Source organism: Scophthalmus maximus, chromosome 6 (genome assembly GCF_022379125.1).
Source record: "Scophthalmus maximus strain ysfricsl-2021 chromosome 6, ASM2237912v1, whole genome shotgun sequence".
NCBI classification, from domain to species: Eukaryota; Metazoa; Chordata; class Actinopteri; order Pleuronectiformes; family Scophthalmidae; genus Scophthalmus; species Scophthalmus maximus.
In genome coordinates, this window is record NC_061520.1 from 20,900,870 (window position 1) to 20,921,137 (window position 20,268).

The 20,268-nt window shown below is 46.2% G+C and overlaps 2 protein-coding genes across 5 annotated transcripts in view; one reads left to right on the forward strand and one right to left on the reverse strand.

Annotated features, from left to right (window-relative positions):
• On the reverse strand, window positions 1-13,471 carry zhx3a (zinc fingers and homeoboxes 3a). Of its 2 annotated transcripts, none has more exons than XM_047332952.1 (3): window positions 13,312-13,471; window positions 2,170-5,065; window positions 1-1,620 (listed from the first exon to the last, which is right to left on the reverse strand). In XM_047332952.1, exons 2-3 carry the CDS (start codon window positions 4,866-4,868, stop codon window positions 1,587-1,589), a joined length of 2,733 nt encoding a protein of 910 aa, XP_047188908.1. In that variant the 5' UTR covers window positions 4,869-5,065; window positions 13,312-13,471; the 3' UTR covers window positions 1-1,586. The 2 variants fall into 2 exon arrangements, with proteins under 2 accessions (XP_047188908.1, XP_035485919.2); XM_035630026.2 differs by lacking the exon at window positions 13,312-13,471 and adding an exon at window positions 13,124-13,258.
• The window catches only part of fam83d (family with sequence similarity 83 member D), a 17,270-nt gene continuing 10,162 nt past the window's right edge, over window positions 13,161-20,268 (forward strand). The window contains exons 1-5 of one of the 3 annotated variants that reach the window (XR_004793317.2): window positions 13,161-13,292; window positions 15,772-16,338; window positions 17,791-17,958; window positions 18,079-18,203; window positions 18,383-19,384. Coding sequence is in view for 1 of the 3 variants with exons in the window: in XM_035630027.2 (XP_035485920.2) it covers window positions 15,853-16,338; window positions 17,791-17,958; window positions 18,079-18,203; window positions 18,383-19,277 (1,674 nt within the window). In the remaining 2 variants the exon portion in view is untranslated. Of the gene's footprint in view, window positions 13,293-14,714; window positions 16,339-17,790; window positions 17,959-18,078; window positions 18,204-18,382; window positions 19,733-20,268 lie in introns of those variants that run through there. The other 2 variants (XR_004793316.2, XM_035630027.2) reach the window with 2 other exon arrangements.

Below are 20,268 nucleotides of genomic sequence, written 5' to 3' on the forward strand. Positions count from 1 at the left end.
TCGCTTGGTGAGTATTCAGTTTATTCTGTAAAGATTCAGAAGTGTAGAAAGGATGATACAACAGTGCTTATGATCAGACTATTTCATAAAAGTATTTTTTTTTAATTTTTTTTTTTTTTTTAAAGTGATCATAACACCGCAAGTCCAGATTCCATTTATCTCAAACCAAAATAAATTTGTAACATTCGACACAAGTGCATACACTGCTGGTAGGAGATCAACCTCCAATTTCACTTTGGATGGTATAGCACCGTTCATAGCTATTAGCAGCTTGACAAAGATGCAGCTTAATAGGATTCATGTAGTGACGGTATGTTTATATAAACACAAGAAAAATTCAGAGGAGAGCAAAGATCTCCTCATTTGGCTCTCTAGCTAGCACAACATCTCACTCTGTCATTGTCTAGGGATCAAATTGATAATTTTGCTTGAAAACAACATTTCGCCAGTAACAATATTTGATACAATTACAGCTTAAAGTTAAACATCTCCGAGTGTACAGAAAGCAGCACAAGATTTTTTATTCATTTTTTTTTCACAGATATAGACCAACAGTGACCATTGATGCACTGGCTTGTTTTGTTTTTTTCTTCTCTTTTTTTTTCTTCTTTTTTTCAGGACAGCACAGTAGCTGGAAAGCAAGGTGATGGACAGACAGGTCATATAAACACATGGACAGAGCTGAGTAAGGCAACGTTAGCGTGACAGGCTTCTCTCTGTTCAGTTTGCAGGGCAGTGTAGTGTATTGATCTTGACAAAGCTGTCAATACCTTCAATGTGGGGCAGTGTGATTTTTTTTAGCATTGCTGTCATTAGTGCATTGTACAGTATATAGTCTCTTGCGTGTAGCTGAACTGCAACGTGACACCAACATTTATACAGATCTAAATAAAACAATGTTTGATTGCATCTGGACTTACAGTGACTATAGAAGAGTAATAGAATTGGAAAAAAAACCCCCAAATAACGGAAAAAGTTAAATTCAAGGCAGTGCTGAAGTACTGGTTGCTAAAAAAGTAAAAAATATCACAAAGCCAACAATAACAATTCCTTGACACATCTTTTGTTTGTCCAGTCAGTACAAACCCTCTTTTATAGTGCAGTTTCAATTATATATATATATATATATATATATATATATTATATATATATATATTTCTCCCTCTGACCCCAAACAATATCATTCGGCCGTATCCTATCCTATCTTCGCTCATTCAAGTCAGTTTTCCAGTCAGTGTGCGTCTTTTCTCTTTCTTTTCTTTGATCCCTCGTACTGACCTCATTGTGCACCCTCCCCACACAACCACAAAGAAGCATGAAAGGCTTAAACATCACAGAACTCAAAGGTGAGAAGTTCTTTCTTTTGACGATTGCAGGAAGTGATGGCAGATGGAAGAGAAGGCGGCAGAGGAGGAGGGGTGGGGGGTATTCACAGTTACAGTCAGAGTCCAACGGTCCAGCTACAATCACATCTGCTGTCATTATGAACACTCTTTTTTTTCCTTTTCGTTTTTTAAAACCACAGCCAGGGGAGCGAGCCAACCTTTAAACATCATGTTTCTCTGGCGAAACTGGGGCCTCCTTCATCACACCTCCAGCAGCTCCATCCTCAGGCGATCCCTATCAGCAACACACACACACGCGCACACACACACACACACACACACACACACACACACACACACGCACACACACACGCACGCACGCACACGCGTGTGAGTGAAAAACATGTGGGAGGGAGCAGTGTAAAAAGAGGCCTCTGTACGGGTTAACTTGCCTCCTGGAAACCTATCTCACCAAAGACAATTGTCATGATTTATTCACATATATTAGCATGCGCTCACAATCTATAATTCAACGCCCCAGACTCCTACTTATCTAAAAATAGCTTCTTAAACAAAACCTTTGATTGCCCGAATAAGCTACTCAGCGTGAGTACCTTTACACACTTCTCCTGCCTCCTTTTTACTGTACATCACGCCGCAGACGACTACAAACGAGCTGTCACGCTTTCATCACTCCGCCCCGGCTTTCGCTATTTTTTTGTTTCTGTGATTGATAAATAGCGCTCAGCGTGTAAAATATCGCAACAGCACTTGAATGAGAGGTGTCTCTTACTTCAGTAGCTTTTTATCACACTTTATAGATCGAGCACAATGACTGTAGTACCTGGCCTGATTTGCATCAGCCTGTTCAATGAGTGACTGACTGGCCACTGGCTGCTGTAGGTCGTCTGCTCTCTCTGACCAGGGATCCTGCAGGACTTCCGTCTGCGCTGACTCCTCAGCTTGGCCTTGCTCTCCATTCCGCTCAGACCCCATCAGACTGAGCAGCGGTGAGTATGAATCCTGCCACACAACCTGCTGCCCTGAGTTCAGTCCGGCTTCTCCTTCAAGGTGCTTGTTCACGTCTTTCTCTACAAGTTTCTTTTTGGCTGCTTGAGGGCCCTTCAGTGATTCCGCTTCGGCGTCTCCACGGCCCCTTGCTTCCTCCGACTCCGCGGGCAGTCGCTGATAGGTCTCCAGCCATTTCAGCTGCCCATTCTTGTTGCTGTACCTGCTGTCGCTGAACCAGCGCACCACCTCTGATTTGGGAAGGCCTGTCTGGACACTTAAGTCCTCATACTGCTGACTGCTGGGCCAGCGGGTATTGGAGAAAACCTGTCGGAGGATGTGCAGCTGTTGTGGGGTCTTGTTGCCCCAGGGGGGTGAGAAAGACGGCTGAGAGGCAGACACCTCGGCTACCTCAGACTTGTGTTCGTGATGTACAATCTCAGATGGAGTCCCGGGGTCGTTCGTCTTCAGCCTCTTAAAGTTGATCTTGATGGGATCAACTTTCAGCTCTGTGCAGCCTCTTTCCACGGCAAACGGATCCTCCTTAATGAGTTGCTGCAAGATTGACATGCCTTTTATTGGAAAGTTCTTGTTGCATTTACCCTCATCTAAAATGGATGAGATGCTTTTTGTAATGACAGTGGTGCTGGTGCTTTCAGTTGGGGATTTGCTGGCATGGTTCAGGTTAGGGACACTGTCATTACAGGTAGTACTGGGGTATTCACTGCTAATACTGTTGTTGGACTTGTGGACGTAGTTGTTGGCTTCCTTGTCGTGCCTTGCAGCGTGGGCCTGCTCTTGTGGACTAATGATGCCGCTGTTATGATTGTTACAGGCGATGCTGGATTTGCTGGTGTTGTTGATGATCACATGACTCTCTGTACTGTTTGAACCTTCCAATCCGATCGGTAAACTGTTGCTTTTGTCATTTGGTTTGCCGTTGGTGTCAGCAACACAGTGCTCATCATTATTGCTAATGTTGGTAGCGCAAATGGCAATGCTGTTGATGCTGTTTGTCAGGCTGCTGTTGTGCACCGGCTTCCTGGCGACAGTCTCACCACCATTACTACTGCTGGAATAGCTGCTGATGCTGCTGCTACTACTGCAACTACTGCTGCTACTGCTGCTCCGACTGCTGCTGGTGCTACTGACATAACCACTGTTTCCAGCCATGTCCAGGCTGATGCCATTGCTCTTGACAGTCTCCACAGTGGGTTGAGTATTCTTGGTCAGTACCTGTGTTGTTCTGACTACGGGTGGAAATCTTGGGGGGGCAACTGGAGTAGAATACGAGACCCTGGTGACGTGGGGGTTGGTTGACATGCTGGCCTGCGTGGCCATGACTCCGAGAGGCCTTGTTTTTATACTGCCATAGGGAACTTTGGCCATCTGGAAGTTTGGTCCTTTTAAGCCTGGCTGGGCAGTGACAGTGTGGTGGCTTATTATGTGATTGACTTGCCGTTGTGTTGCAGGTTGCTTCTGAGGTGCTCCACCTTGGAACACGGTGTTGAACATCTTCCTCCTTGCCTCTTCGATCTCTTCAGGAGACCAGCTTATGCCTTGCTTGAGCCTTTGGGCAGTAAACCATAGTTTGATCTGCTCTTCAGGGAACTCTGAGACCACCGTTAGGTAGCAGAGTTCGGCTTTGGTCGGGTAGGGGAACTTGCCAAAGGATGTCTTCAGAAAGCTGCTGGTGTCCATAGCAGCATTGTAAGTGGGGATGCTGCTGAGAGGGATCATCACCTTTGGAAGGTCTTTATTGGAACCGGAAGAAGGGGGGGAGTAAAGGGAGGGAGTGTGCTGGTGAAAGACTTGGTTGGGCACTGTCGTCTTATTCACATGTGTGACAGTGGTCCTCGGCATAGCTGGGGCGCCAGAAACACTGAGAGCCCCGTTTTGGAGTTCAGGCACATTTGTCAGCATGCTGGGGTCGACATCCTTTCCAGTGTCTATCTTACGTACCTCCACGGTGTGAGAAACCACAATCTTTTTGTGCTCCCCCTTGGCTTTCATCATCTTTGCAATAGGTGTTTTGGTGAGGGAGATTCCAGATTCTCTGTAGTCTTTTCCGCTTTCCGTGAACAGACTTTGTTCCACAGTTGTTACTCCATCCCTCTTGTTGACAGTTAGGGAGGCAGTGACCAAGCCCTCCATTATCTTAGGATGGGCATTGGCATTATGCAGAGCCAGAGCCTCAAAGCGGACGACGGACACCCCACAGTTCAGGCAGTAAAAGGTGGGTAGGGCCCTGAAGTCTAAGTGGCAGTTGTGCATGTGATCCAAAAAGTAGTTTAGATCTCTTGATTCGAAACGGCAAGTGGAACAGCTGTAGGTACCTCCTCTTTGCATCTCACTGCCACTTTCAGAGGAGCTGTGAGAGAAATGGCCAGACTCTTCTCCAGAGATGCTGAGAATGCTGTCCTCTGGGATGGTTGGTAGGAGTTCTGGTAGCGAGCCCAGTATGATTTCCTCACGTACATGTTTGGATTTGGATGGTATCATGCAGGGTACAGTGGATTTCCTCTTGCTGGCCATTGTGCAGCCTTGTGCAGGTGGGAGAGAGAGTGATTGGTTGTCCGGTATGATGAGAACAGAGGGCGGGTGGATTGTGGAGAGGGTTGAATGGAGTTTAGTGTCATGGACCAGCCACTAGGATATCACAGTGTTGCTTCATGCCTTCTGCCACTTTAGGACTCCTGTCACATGGACACATTTAACAGCTCCCGGGGAACCTGTGAGGATAGAGTACAAAAAAGAAATGTGACTCTCTTACTCAGCCCATATTTAATTTAATGTACGACACAGTCAGCGCATGGAACACAGAGATATAAATAGGAAAAAAAGAGTTTAATAATTAATCTTGAATATGATGCAAATGACGGACAAAAACCTACACAAATGTTAAGCTGAAAGCTGGAAATATTCATACATAGTCCTCTGAGCAGGAAGCAGAGGAAGCAATTGGCCACACACAAAGTAATATGTGTAGGTGGAAATACAGTGTGATCAGTGTAGGTGGTATTTATCAGCAATTACAGCACTGAACAAGGAGTACAGGGCTCTTCTTTTCAAAAAGCCATATGGTCTATGCTTATAATAGAAAATGAAGGTGACATCAAAGTACTGCTTAGAAAGGTGATGGATCTCACTCAGTCTCACCATATTATTTAAAAATAAAATAGAGGCAACTGAAAAATTATTATTAATATCTTTAAATTATATCTGGCTGATTTCCAGAATACTGAAACAATTTCATTTAGGAGGGCACACAAAAATGCTTTTCAATAATGAAAATTAGTTTGGCTTGGATTCTCTCTTTCTCTCTCACACACACATACACACATGTACACACACACTTACGCACACAAACACACACACTTCCACACACACTTCCACACACGCACATACTTCCACACGCACACACGCACACACACACACACACACACACACACACACACACACACACACACACACACACACACACACACACGTCTAATCAATACGGCCTGTCAGTGTTCTGGTTATTTACTAGGATTTACAGACTTCTGTCTAGCTGTCACTTTTTATGAATTCAGAAAAAAAGGAGCATAATAATCGCCAGAGCCAGAAACAGTCTAATCTCAACAATGTTTGTTGTTTTCCTTCACTGCTGCCATAGGGTTGGCTCCTCTTATTACTGATGGCATGCCTCCACAGACTTATTTTTAGCAAAGCCTGATGATATAAAAAAAAAATGTAAGAAGCACTTAGTTTAAAGCTAGAGTAAGACCATATGCAGTAAATGTGATGTCCTGGGTATGAATCAGGGTTATGATTTCATTTGCCAGATGCCACTTGCCTCCCTACAGGAAACGGTTATCATCAGTGAATATATATTGTTCACATTCCAAGTACTGTAGCGTTGGGATTTTGAGTGGGATGCACTTCACCTCTCCAAAGTGATAGTTGCTGGATAACTTTAACAGCTGTTTCACATTGTAACGCTGACTATAATATGCAAAAATATCCACACAGGGCTGCAAAAACACTGAAAAAAATTGGTACTCACTGCCTGTAAATTTAGATAATATTATTTTTAAATGATTTGTATTTACGCAGGGGCAAGAGAGCATCATTTTTGGTTGTTGTCATTTTTGCCAGTGAGAATAATTATTTTACTGTCTCTTGGTTTTGAGCCATGTTTGACATCAGATATTACAGCGTATCTTCGTATGTTTGTGTTCTGTTGAGGGCCTGAAGTATTCCACTGAGGTCTGAGAAGGTTACTGCAAACAAATCTGAAGCCACTTACAAGTCATCTCATCCTACATTTGTTCAACAAGCAGCATGACATCACCCGCGTGCAAATAATCACGGCACACAGATCACAGGCTGCTCAAATCCATTAGCAAACCACATGCAAAGATTTCCCATTCCTATAACACTCCAGCCATAAGCAGAGATGTGGATCGTATTGGCAGTGTTCAACATTTCTCCTCTTTCTGCTCCGCATTATGAACAGAAAAAAGACAACATGTCTCTGTTCAGTCACAAAGCCACAAATATTCAACAGAGCACGTGAGAAAAGACATTGGATACACTCCCGTCAGTGTTTTATTAGCGATACAGCTGGCTTTAATAGTTATTCTACAAAACATGTAAAACAAATGATGAGAAAAAAAAATCTCTGCGGACTGCACCCTCTACCCTCTGCGTGAACTTGTTTCACACACACACACACACACACACACACACACACACACACACACACACTTCACTTCTGTATATCTTATCATCTTCTATCCATATCATTCCAGCTTCACCTTCTCATGCAAACCCATTATTATTCTGGGAAAAAAATTATATCATCCAAATCCAGCCTTCTGTGGAAATCCAGCATACAGTACCGCAACATCACGTACTGCAGTTTCTTCAACATATATTTTCTCGTCACGCTGCTTTTGCACATACTGAAAAGCACTTTAACGGACTTTCACTGCATCCACGTGCGTGCTCACCATGGCCGTCTGGATGGTAAATAAAAGATGAACCTGTTCCAGAATTAAAGCCCTCAAATGACGGCACCAAACCGCACACACTGATCCAAGACTGTGACATCCCCCTTGTAACTACCTCTTTGTCATTTCTACTGAAGGCTGCTGCCAATGACAGAAAGAACTAAAACAAAACAAACAACAACAAAAACTAGGTCACAAGCATCTTATGCAGTAATCCCGGTTCACTGCATCCAGACGTGGGCATGTGTTGTAGCCGCCAGAGAGGTCATGATATTCTCTGACGGTACACTCGATTAACCCCTGGTGAGGACACGGCGTTCATTGAGTTTGTTCCACTGAACCAGGGATTTGGAAGTCAGCTTTCATGCATCAGAGGGATGGAGCCACCATGCATATCTGAAAAATCTGCATGAGAGATGCCATTATGTTATAGAACTTTGTGAAACATCTGTCATGTGAAATTTAGGTGATGGAGAGGGTAATGTGGTCCTGGTGGTGAGCTGTGACCGGTGCAGCAGCATCCAGGGGGGACGCCGGTGTGCAATGAGACAGGCGCTGGCCTGGTACAGAAGCTCCCCTTCCCTGGAAAGAAACCCGCTTTCTGCATGAGAAAACCCAAGACAAGCCAAAAGTTGAGAAAGGTTACGTAAAGAATCAGGTCACCTATCAAAAGAATGAGCTGCTTTATCGGGCCAGTGAGACGTGCGATCAGACACAAGACATGGGATCCCAGACAGGGAGCCATTGAATGGTTCCCTGTGAAAAGCCAGGCCTTGTGTTTCAGTGGTGAGTTAGACAACACTCAGACGATCGCTGTCCCCGGTGTGTCGTATGTCCTCGCACTGGCACAGGGGGATGGGAAAGTCTTTTCATCTCTGCGGACCAGGGGAGTTGTATCTGAAGTGAGGGAAAGTGGCAGAGCTCTCAGAAGTGCTTTCTCGAACACCCACGCTCAGCGTAAGCAGAGGGGCCACATCGGCAAACTAAAACCACATTTCAACCATTCAACTTTTCAAAAAACAAGCGTTTCAAAACAAATGGGATTAGGTTAGGCTTAAATTCTGATGGGGTTTATACGTTGTGCCTGATTTAATAGCAGCTTTAAGATATACCGAGGGAGCCTCCCTTATGTGCGCTCACACTTTAATTTACATAACAATATTATATTTACATCTCATTGATATGGATTTAATTGTATTCTTTATCATTTGAAATGGCAAACAGCTGAGTGGGCTGCTGCCATTTTCCACAAAGCAATTGAAAAAGAAAAAGAGTAGCACGCATCCTCTTTCATCACCTCATAAACTGCTGCAGCGATTACAATATTACAACACGAAAAACATGCCCAATCTACAGCGAGCTGCTGCCAGCGGGAAGGGAGGCGAGGCTGCAAGGAGGGTTGCTAGACATTAAAATTTAATTCAAAATAGTCCACTGATTCAGACACTCCCAGATTGCCGGGTCACCTACAGTTGACATTAACAAACAGAGATTGGTGTGTTTTGTTGTGCCGCCTGTCACATGAATGGGAATGTGGAGGCTGTAGGAGGAAGGACAAAGGAAGACAAAACTCAGACATCTGGGAATGAAGTGAGAGGATGACTGATGATGATGACAGGCTGTGCTGTTTCAATATTCCTCCCCGCTGACACCTCACAGGCACACGTCTCCACACACCGTCCTCACACACTCCCTCCTCACCTCTGCAACATTTAGCACGTGCACGGCTCTGAAAAAATCTTCCTTTGAACTGAACAACTGCCAAGGAGCCGCTTGATGCGACAGTTGCGGAAGAGCTTAAAAAAAGAAAAAGAAAAAAAATTCTTTCACTTATGATAATATTTATTTTGCGTGTAATTTGCTCTGACAGTGATCCGTGGCTGTCTTGAGAGTCTGTTTTAAAAAAGCAGCCCCCCAAAAATCCTGGTGTCCACTGGGGGTTGGGGCTGAGAAGGGGGGGGGGGGCTCCTGACAGATACATTTGAACGACCAAAAAAAAAAAAGAAAAGAAAATCTGTTTAGTGGGAACATTTTCTGCCAAATCCAAGTCCATTAAATAGATTAACGTCATGTGAGTGGATCAGCTGGACACCCAAATATAAGCCAGAGACAGAGAGCAATTACTGTCTTGCACAGAAAAGAGATTGAGAACAATGGCGCCTCATTTATAAGAGAAACGTGATCCAGTGCTGGGAGCCTTTACACGGCCGACTTTCTAATTGCGATTGTTCTTGTTTTCCCGCGTGTCTGGGTGTCTCCTGTGTCCATCTGGCTGCCAGAGTGCACTAATGCGGGGTTCCTTTTGACAGTAAGGGTGGACGTCTTTGTGTGTGAATGGCACTGTACGCTTGCCACACGAATAAGTTTCCGATTCCAACTGTTACGTGCGCTGAAAAACAACGGTGACAATAGTCAGCGGGTCATTAGCACGGCGCTAATACAGCCCGAGTCCACGCTCTCTTCACCGCCCGTCCAGCTGAAGATATGCAGAGACTACCAGTGTGTAGTCTCTGTCTCCGCTGCTTGGGTTTGTTTTTTAAAAAAAATTTCTTTACATGGGTGTGTTTGTGTGCGTATTAGTGTCTGAATGTCTGAGACGCAGGTGTTGTCAGCCATCTCATCCTCCTCCTCCTTCTTCTCCTTCTCACACACACACACACACACACACACACACCCTTACCTCCGTGACTGCAGCCTTGTCCATTGGGAGACTGGTCGGTGGTGCCACTCATGTGTTAACATTGCCATGGCAACCCCTTCTTCCCCTTGCCCACCACGCCACACACACAGCGGAGTCACTCGCCCACACCCACCAACCTCAACACACACACACACACACACACACACACACACACACACACACACACACACACACACACACACACACAAACACACACACACACACATACACACTGAATTCCTTGGACTGCGTCCGGTGCACAAAAAAACTTAATCCACATGCCCTGCCAGCCATCTTTGAAAAGTCCATTCATGGTTTGAGTGTCTTTCATTTAACTTTGGGTGAGGTCCGCGACAATAACTCTGCCTCTTTCTTTCTTGACGAGGTTGTAGCGACACTTAAATCCCGGCTCTGCTGTTCTCGTGTGTGACAGCAGCTGATCAAAGACGTATCGCAGCTGTACACACCACAAATGACCTACCGTCACTGTTATTGTCTTGGTAAATCACTGCTGAGGCCTGGAGACCGATGCAGTCCAGTTGCATACCCACTGAACTCTGCCTGTCTGAGCATCTTTGTTGAATGGTCCTGTTTTGTGTTAGAGTGAGCGCTTACTGTTGAAATCTCACATTGTTCTCCGAACCCTTCTATCTGCTCCGCAGATGAATGTCAGACAAATAAACCATGGTGCGCACAGAAAAAAAAACTCTGAGTCATGCATCCTTTTACATCACTTTTGATGAATAACTTCTTCAGTTCTGTAGCCAAGACTACAGGCATTCATTTAGCGACTTAATACGAAGAAGGACGAAAGATGGCGGCGTACCGCACATTGTAGTGTCCATCCTAAAATGGCTGACATCACAGCCTCCTTTAACTGCCAAAGCCTGGCAAATGCCAGCTCCTGCTGACCAAATCTTTCTTGTATGGGACAGAAAAGGTGGCAGGGGCTCTTTCCCCACTAGCCTCAAGGTCCCCCCCCCCCCCGCCCATCAGTGCGAAGGCGTTTCTTTTGGTTGGAACTGTGCAAACATGCAGCTTTAGGGAGGCTTTTGAGCGGTCTGGGCTTCGATGCGGCATTGGTCCGATGACAAAAGCAAAACCCAAAAAAGGGTGAAAGACCCAAATAAAAGTGAACCTGTATAGACCGCCGTCCTTTCGGGTGGGGAAAAAACGGGGCTCGTCATTGTGTTCCAGCGAATTATCTGTGAGCACCATGAGGTATGCCGCTATCACGAATGCTTGTTTGTATAAAAAAACGGCTGTAAAATAGATCTGGTTGGCATTAGATAGTTGATTTTCTTCTCTGAACTCAAGGAATGTTATACACTCCATGTCAGCTAAATCTGCAAATCATGACCATATGACCTTCCTCGGTATTCTCTGGCAGGGGATTCGTTTTGAGCTGTGGGAGGCACACACAAACATAACATCCACAATGGCTGCAGTCAGAAATAAGAACAGCAAATCCCGAAAAGTACAGTATTCCAGGTCTGCGAGGGGCGGCATGTGCAGAGACACTGTGTTGCTGAGGGGGTGGGCACTCTTGGCCCACTACATTGTGCCTGTGTATACAAACACTCCGCTGTGGCCATAACGAAAACTGTGAGCTGTGCCTAATTGCAGGGAGTGAGGGATGAAAGGCAATATGCCTGGCCTCATTAGAGTGGTTCCGAGAACGAAGATGGAAGACCGTTCCCAGGGATCCACAAAGGGAATTGACATTCCCCCAGTGTAAGCGTCCTGCTGGAGTGAGAAACCTCCACACGCTGAACTCACCGGGCCAAGCTGAACTCAGTCTGCCGGAGCGGCACAGCAAGAGCTCATTTACCTTTGTTTTGCCGGTCATCACACACGCCTGCAAATTAACTATCGGAGGGAAGAAATGCCCACTGGAGGGTGGACTGCACTCCGCACTCGGAGACACTGACCACAGGACCCAACACCTACTCTCTGAGGGAAAGCTCAATGGCAGAAGTGCAGCACATGACCTACATTATATGTGACAAGCTTACGTGGGTCAATAATTAAAACACATTCCCCAAAATTGCCAGCGATTCATGCCTGTCCGGCTGGTTGCTCGGATCACTAAGGGCTGTCTGACTGGATCCACATGATCCACAGAGGCAACATTAGTCAGCACATAGGACCGTTCCCCTTAAGGCAGAGGGAGACACTTGGCATCCAAAGCACTGTCAATATTTATGGACAGTTAGGAAATGTGACTGCACAGGAATTTTCTTTTTTCTTCTAATCCAAAGCCTCACCGATAATCCACAGTTTGCAAAATATCTGCATGCCTCGGAAATGAGCTGCTCCTCTCTCCGTACTGTATATGCCTCAGTGTGAGTGTGTGTGTGTGTGTGAGAGAGAGAGAGCGAGAGAGAGAGAGAGAGAGAGAGAGAGAGAGAGAGAGAGAGCAGGGAAGCACCACATGTTGGTATAGGACCAAGAGGAGGAAATGAAAGAAAAAGTCCTGTGCACAGAGATCCTACAGGCCAACCCTTCTGTTCTGGCAGGGGGAAGAAATGTGTGGGCAGAGTGAGCGATCGGATGTAAATCGACACTTGGCACGCAGTTTGAACACCTATGGACTTCTTCTACCAGGCGACAAAAGCTGATGCAGCGCCCGTGTTCACAAGTCTTACACAACTAAAAAAGCACTGGCGCTCACGGCACAGCGGAGAAGTGCAGCGCGTTGTGCAATAAAATAAGCAGATACGCCACATTGTATAGCGCGAGAAGGAGCGCAAATGCAGCCGGACGGGGGATCCGCTGTAACTGTACCAAACTGACGGGTTAACCCGTTTCACTCCATTCACGAGGCTGTGGGCCAACACACCGCCTCGGAGCCTACTTGCCAGAGGCGATTTGCCACCCTATATAACCTTATGAATATTCCCCCCCCAAAAAAATCCTCCACCCCCCTCCTCCACCTACTGTCGCCATTTTATACATTGGCGACTTCATATAAACTGCCTTGACTACAGCACCAGATGAGAATTCAATATTCAACAGCGAGACGTCATTTCGGCGAACAACTTTCAGAGATCGCGCCTTCGCCATTTGGTTGAGCCGCACTCGCGTTTTCGGAAGAGTAGATGTGTCCTTACCTCAAGAGTCGGCGGGGAAAAATGGATTCCGACATTAATATATAAATGAATAATATTGGATTAGCTCCGATCGTGGCGCTTTGCGAAGAAGAGGAGGCGAGCAGGGGCTGGGAGCTCTCCTCAAGTGAACCCGGTGAACTGGCGTGAACCCGTCAGTGACCACGGCAAGGTACATTACATTACATTACCTTTCCACCCCTCAGCCACACTGTATGGAGACGGCAAAACAACTATGGTCGGCGGCGCAGGACGAGGCAGCTCCAAAAAAATTAAAGCGAGTGTATTTCCTATGAACACGTGATTCGGAGCGTCATCCAAAATCCAAAAGCCCTTTCATCTAAAATTTTTGGAGAGGGGCGGGGATGAGATGTGTGTCTGCGTGTGTGTGCGTGTGTGTGTGTGTTAGTAAAAGGGGAGGAGGGGGGGTATACGTACACTGAGCCCAGTGCACATTTGGGTATGTCGTTATAGGGGTATGGCAGTGCTCGTCTCCAACACATCGGGTTATACATAGTTACAATGGCGCCGCGCAGCATCAGGCTGAACAGATGAGCTGCATTGTGTTGAATTTGGGATTTGACAGGAGTTCAGCGAGCTGCTGTTTCAGTGAGCTTCATCACCCGAAGGGTCCTCTTAATTAGGTCACATGTCTTCTTCAATAGATGGCCGCCGTGATCGTGATGGGCTATACTGTGAATATTAATCGTTGTGGGAATTGTCGTTTAAAGCACAGGGCCTTTTAGCCCGCCGGTTTTAAAATAGACTTTTACGCACACGCGTAATAGTGATGGATCAATTTACACAGACGTGCTGTAATTGTAGCATGGGTGTTATTGTATACATGTTTATGTTTTTGCACTTAAGCATAACAAGACGTTTCCTTTGAATTAACCCTCATGACCTTGTTGGCCCCCTGCGCGTAAAAGCGCACTGAGAAAAGCGCAAAACTGACAGACAAGTTTAGAATGACGGTCCCATAGAAAAGGGGTAACGAGAGGATGAAAGTAATATATATGTTGAGAAATCATATACCAATAAGAGAAATTGAATATTTTTATACTAGCATTAGGTATTATAATGCAATTCTAAAGCTATTTAATACTATGCACACATTAAATGTCTGATGTGAACGATAATACTCATATAGCCGATTTAGAAATGCTGTGTACCTTATGTAACAGGTAGCGGAACATCTGTAACGTGAATATAAAATCCTCAGCTAAAATGCGCGATCACATAGGGCCACTACAGACGCACAAGTATCGTGGATACATGGTTTTTTCTCCTCCCCTTCAGTTTGTCCTGACTAGGTTCAGACGTTGCCTGTAGCTATGGCTGTGTACAGTCAAGAAAAACAAAGATTATCTATGAGGAAGAGGAATCACTCAATAGTAAAAAAAAAAAAAAAAAAGGTTTCGGTCACCTGAGGTGAGACGTGTATAGTTGTGCATTGTGTGGTCTGTTGGCTGATGGCAATCAAAGGCTTTGGTTTGAAATATCTCCGTTTTTTCTTGTTACAAAGCTGATGTGTGTGTGTGTGTGGGGGGGGGGGGGGGGGGGGGGGGGGGGCACTTTTGTCAGGTTTCAGGCAGATACTGCTCTTTTGTTGACTGTCCCATTATAGGCGCATTTCAGGCCCACAGGACATCATTGAATACGGATCATAGGATCCCAAGGAAACGTGAACATTTTTCTCTCGATTATCTTCTGAATTGAAGACTGTATGGTAGTAAGTTTACAGTTTCTTGAACGTTTCAAGGTCCGTTTCTTTCAGAGTTATAATTTGGTACCCACAACGCGCAGCATCCAGCTGACCTACCGTTGCTATGGTTACCTGCACTTTGCGGAGCGCAAGGTGCAACCTTGGTTGATCGGATACTTCCTTACCTCGTTTCGATTAGTGACTGGATTGAAATCCAGTTGATAGTGGGATTAGAGTTTTTTGATAACACAACACCTCTGTAAAATTTTAATTGTATTTATTTTGTGATTTATTTTGACTTTTAAATCAATTGCTATTACTGGGCCCACTTGGATGTGAGCTGCCCCGAGTTCACAGTTACGCACGATTGTTATTCGGCACTTGTAAACAGTCCAGTCTTCTGATAAACAACATGCATTCGAGTCTGGGGCACCGGCTCAGATTCAGTGGGAAATGTGCTGCTTGTGACGCTTCGCGCCATAAATCCAACAAAGTGCGGCTGCTCCTCGTGACTGCGAACAGTCCGCGAGCTCTCCACAGTGTCACAGATGACAGACAGGCAGTAGACAGACGGCGGAAGTTACTTTCTATATGTTTATTTTCCTCTAAAGCGAAAGAGAAACTCTCGCCAACCAATATACTGCGAACGGGGGTGTTCCCAGGGAGTCAACTCGTCCGTGGGTATCAGGAATACGTGTCAGAGTGAGAGCTCTGTGCCGCAGTCTGCTCTCTGCGGTGTAACCGGATCAGGACAGGGCAGACGGGTGTACAGGAGGCTTGTTTGCTTCCGAATGAACCAATGAGATCGGCTTTACATTAGAGTGACAGCCGGACTCAGCGAGTCCGGAGACGCCATTCAGGTTCAACCGCCCCGCCACAGCCAATACGGATCCACGACGCACGGGAGCGGAGGGAAAGAAGAAAATACGAATTTGTCTCCCTGTAGGTCAAAGCCGTTACCTGCCACCTGTGAGACAGAGCGGCCTGCGTGCGGGAGCAAAAGGTGGAAGAAACAGCGGCAACAACCATGGCTCTGTCGCAGTGCTTGGACGACTCTCCTCTGAGACTGTGTCCAAAACGCACCGGGGCCGACGACCTGAACCTTCAGGAGGTGTACAACGAGAGACACCGGCTGGCCCTGGAGGAGCTGCTGTCCGGGGGGCTCGACCACTTCCAGGACTTCCTCGCCAAGGAGAGGATCCCCAACTTCCTGTCGGACGATGAGATCCGACGCATCAGGAGCACCGCGGTGCCGCCCCGCTGCGTGTCCGTGCACGGCGACGACCAGCTGCTGGAGCAGTCGCTCAGCAGCTCCCTCGACTGCTCCTCCGTCACCTATTTCCCCGAGGTGTCGGACGTGGAGCCGCCGGTGCTGGAGATGGGCTGGCCCGCCTTCACCGCGGGGTCCTACCGGGGAGTCACACGGGCCGTGGCGCACTTCCAGCCCAGCTACGGGGAGTGCATCTACAGCTGCAAGGAGGCTGCGAGGCGTCTGATCAAAAGTGCCAGAGAGGTATGCACGAAGAAAAGGGTGTTTCATAACAATTAGCTCTTGCAGTTCCCCAACAGCTGCAAACTGATTCTGTTCTATTATTATTTATTTATCTCAGTTTGATATAATACACTATAATACTAGTGTTTATGCTTGTACTTTCCAATCCCCTATAGTACATTTGAGGCCTATATTTTACATTGGTACAAGTTGTATTTGTGTAGTTGTCCAAAATCCAGACTTCTACTTTGGTAGTCATTCCAAATTCAATTATCAAATAGGCCTACCACCACAAAATACAGTACGTTGGTGTGTGTGTGTATAGTCACTTATTCAAATATTTTTGGAGGAGAATCTCATTTGGATCATCCGTAAAGTACGTGCCAGATTGTCCCCATGGAAATTCCTCGATCCGTCAGAATTTTAGAAGTAGAGGTTTTTGAAATCTTGATTATATGGATGACCAAATGAACAAACAGACAAACAAAAAAAACAGCATTTACACAGTCGTGGTGATGTTTCTGATGGGAGCTGTCAGTCCAGCCTCCGGTTTTGAAAAGAAACATTCCAGCGTGAAGAGTGTGGAGGGAGTCTGCGGTTTCAGCAGCACCTCGGGCCTATGCGAGGCCTGCGTACCAGATGTGACTCGACTTGTTTTGCTCCTCTCCGTGAAAGTTTACAGTCTCCCTTTCAATAGAAAGATTTACACTCGGGATTTACTCCCGAGACATATGCAACCAGTTTTTGTCTCGCTGCCCGTTGAAACCTTCAAAAAACGTCCTCATTCAGAGATCGCCTGGCCTGTTGTCATGTTAAACCACCCACTGCACAAAGTCCTTATTGTACACAGAACACAGACTGTAACACCACACTGTGTATCCACATCGTCACTGCTCAGCCCACAGAAACAGCCTGGCCTCGTGTTTCTGTGAAATTAAACAGTTTTTGCACATTTCCCTACAAATAAGCCCCCAAAGCCCATCATCCAAATAAGGTGGGGAACTGCAGACAAAGTTGCTTGTGTACAACACCAGTTTGAAGCAATAAATCTGAATTATGTAAACAACCGTTTTTAAGCAATACATCTGAAATATGTAAACATCTGTGTTTAATCTTCCCCATACGCAACCTTTACAGCAGCATGTGAAATTACAATCCTAGTGGAAAGAGGAATCTTGGTGCAGGGAATTGAAGGCGATCCTTACAGTGAAGCTACTTGTGTCCTGTACAAAAGTAATTTGTTTGCTGACCAAGCGTTACCGCCGATTGCCATGGCAACAGACCGCAGTCAATAGAAAGCTCATCAGCACACACATTACAGTGAGTGTGTCTGACAGAGATTCTTAGTTCTGTTTGAATAAGGCCTCGCATTTCGATAATAATGAAAACACAATCATGTGCCACATCTGGGAGAGCATGGCTGCAGCCCGAAAAGGAATTCTATTGTATTACCTCTGTATTTTTCCAATGCAGGTGATTGCCATAGTTACAGACTCCCTGACAGACCTGGATATCTTTAAAGATCTTCAGGAGGCCTGTTCCCAACGCAGAGTCCCTGTCTACATCCTGTTGGACCAATTAGGTGCTCCCGCTTTTCTCAAGATGTGCAGAGATGTCGGTGTTCGCCTGGATGACCTCTGGGTGAGTGGTTTGGCTGCAGAGAAAACTCGCATGTAGCACCTTTGAGATTTGATACGTCTGGGTGGATCTTTACATTTCTCTCTCTCCTTTTCTTTGTCCCTGTTTCAAAAATCCTTGCAGCAAATGAAAGTACGAACCATAACTGGCACGACTTATTACATGAGATCAGGAGCGAGGATTACTGGGAAAGTTCATGAGAGGTTCATGCTGATTGATGGAAACAGAGTTGCTACAGGTTCCTACAGGTAACGGCGTGCCAACCACTTAACATTAAGTCACATACACACTGCTTTAGTTGGATATTACACAGCATGGAAATGCCTACTACTCCCACATTTTCCAGACTGTAAAGTAATAAATTCTTCTTCCTAGTTTCACTGCTTACTTTCAGTCTTACATGTTGTTCACTGTGATTCCTGCGCAGATTTAACTGGACTGATGGCAAGCTGAACAGCAGCAATCTCATTGAACTTTCTGGCCAGATAACAGAGAAGTTTGACGAGGAGTTCCGCATCCTCTATGCCCAGTCTCTACCCGTAAGCGCTCGAGGACCCCCAAGTGTCCGAAACAGCGGCATCTACGAGCACCTCCTCATCAAACACTCAGTCACCTCCTCCCCTCACTTGGCCAGAGAGAGGCCTGTGGAGCCAGTGTGTCTGACCAGCACGCCCAGCCGCAAGCCCAAGACCTTAGCGGTACAGCCCGCATGTGACCCTTCGACTCCAGATTGTCTTAAATCCAGCCCAGCGTCTGACTCCTCCACCATAGGTGAGAACTCGACGGAGCAGCGTCACATGCAGGAGGAGATCCTGGCTGGTAGCACCATTCAGCGTTTCCCCGCAGAGCAGCTACCAGTGAAAGAACCCGTGATACCAGGCACCGTCTCCTGCCATGCCTCCACTCAGACCAGCAAGTCGGTGACGGACAGAGACACGCAGACTGACCTCCAGCTGACACAACACCATGACATCACCACACGGACAAGCACAGGACCAAACCAGGCCACCTCTCCCTCCATCTCGTCGTCCACGCAGATCTCGCCCGCCCAGGCAGCTCCAGACGGCACCTTGAAGGACTGCTACCACAAGCTGACCAAGGAGCGTCAGCACCACTACTCTGCCATCCGCTCCAAGCTGGAACACATGGTGACCACACTGTCGCAGAGGCGAGAGCTGGCGGACGTCACCAACGTGACTCAGGGGCTTGGCGCTCACAGCAGGCAGAGGGCACACAAAGACTTGGAGGAGGAGCCAAACCCCAGACTGCTTGTTGAAAGTGCAGGCAAGGGCACATGGCCAAGAGCCAGATGTGTACACTAGTTTTTCTACAGGGATTTGGGTGATGGAGGGTAGTGGGCAAACGGCTCTTGCAAGGTGTCATGGGGATCTTCTGTTTCATATGAAGAATTATTGGGGGGAGGGCGGAGGTGGTTTGTCTTTTCTGCTGTGCCTACTTTTCATGCTGCGTCCTGAGCATGTCAAAACAATATTCGGTGACATGGTAATGCATGATTGTAACCGACACAAACATCTTGTAAATATTAATTTTGACCAAAGACACGGTGCAATAATCACCTTTTTGACTGTCAGTTTAATGAATATCATTTGCTGCGGTGGTTAAGACTGGATAATATCTACTGTAGTATGAATGAAAATGCACGTTTTGGTTATTTGAATCACATTTGGCTGCTGTAACTACATCTGAACGTCGTTCCAGAGAGCAGCTGGCTCTCACTGTGCCTTCCTGATGAATAAAGTAGCATTTTTTGAGATCACATTTGTTTTGTCTTTTCTCACCCTTTTTTCCTCATTGTAGGTAAAAAACTGCAATCAACTCCTCCAGTTGAATGTTGGAGGGAACACCTGTACCTCTGCTGTTTCTGTAGCCAGTCACTTTTTCCTTTCAAGTGAATTTAGACAAGAATCTTTTGTCGCAGATTTCAAGCATAGATTCGGATGAATGCTAAATCAACACTTGTCCGCACACAGGGATTATACAACTGCAGATTCCTTGTTGTATTGTTTTCTATTAATTATTCATTTTCCACACAGATTCTTGCATTTTTTAAATACAGGAGTCAAATAGCAGATTGGCATTTGTGTGAAGCTCTAAATTAGCAAAAATCTACTTAAAGTGAATAATGTCTTCGCGCGGTGACCGTGTGCTGCTAGGCCCGGCACATGCAGTGTTTCAATCTTCAGTCCTCACACTTAAGCACAAAGGTCCCACTGCGAATATCAAAACACATCAACGTCTCAGCTCCTATTACCCTGTTATAAATGAATTACCCAGGCTGAGTTTTATGTGAGT

Coding starts and splice junctions, on each gene's coding strand:
- zhx3a (XM_047332952.1), bottom strand. CDS start 4,868: ATGGCCAGCAAGAGGAAATCCACTGTACCCTGCATGATACCATCCAAA. Junction 1,621..2,169: donor GCTGATGCAAATCAGGCCAG/GTACTACAGTCA, acceptor TGTTGCTGATAG/GGATCGCCTGAGGATGGAGC.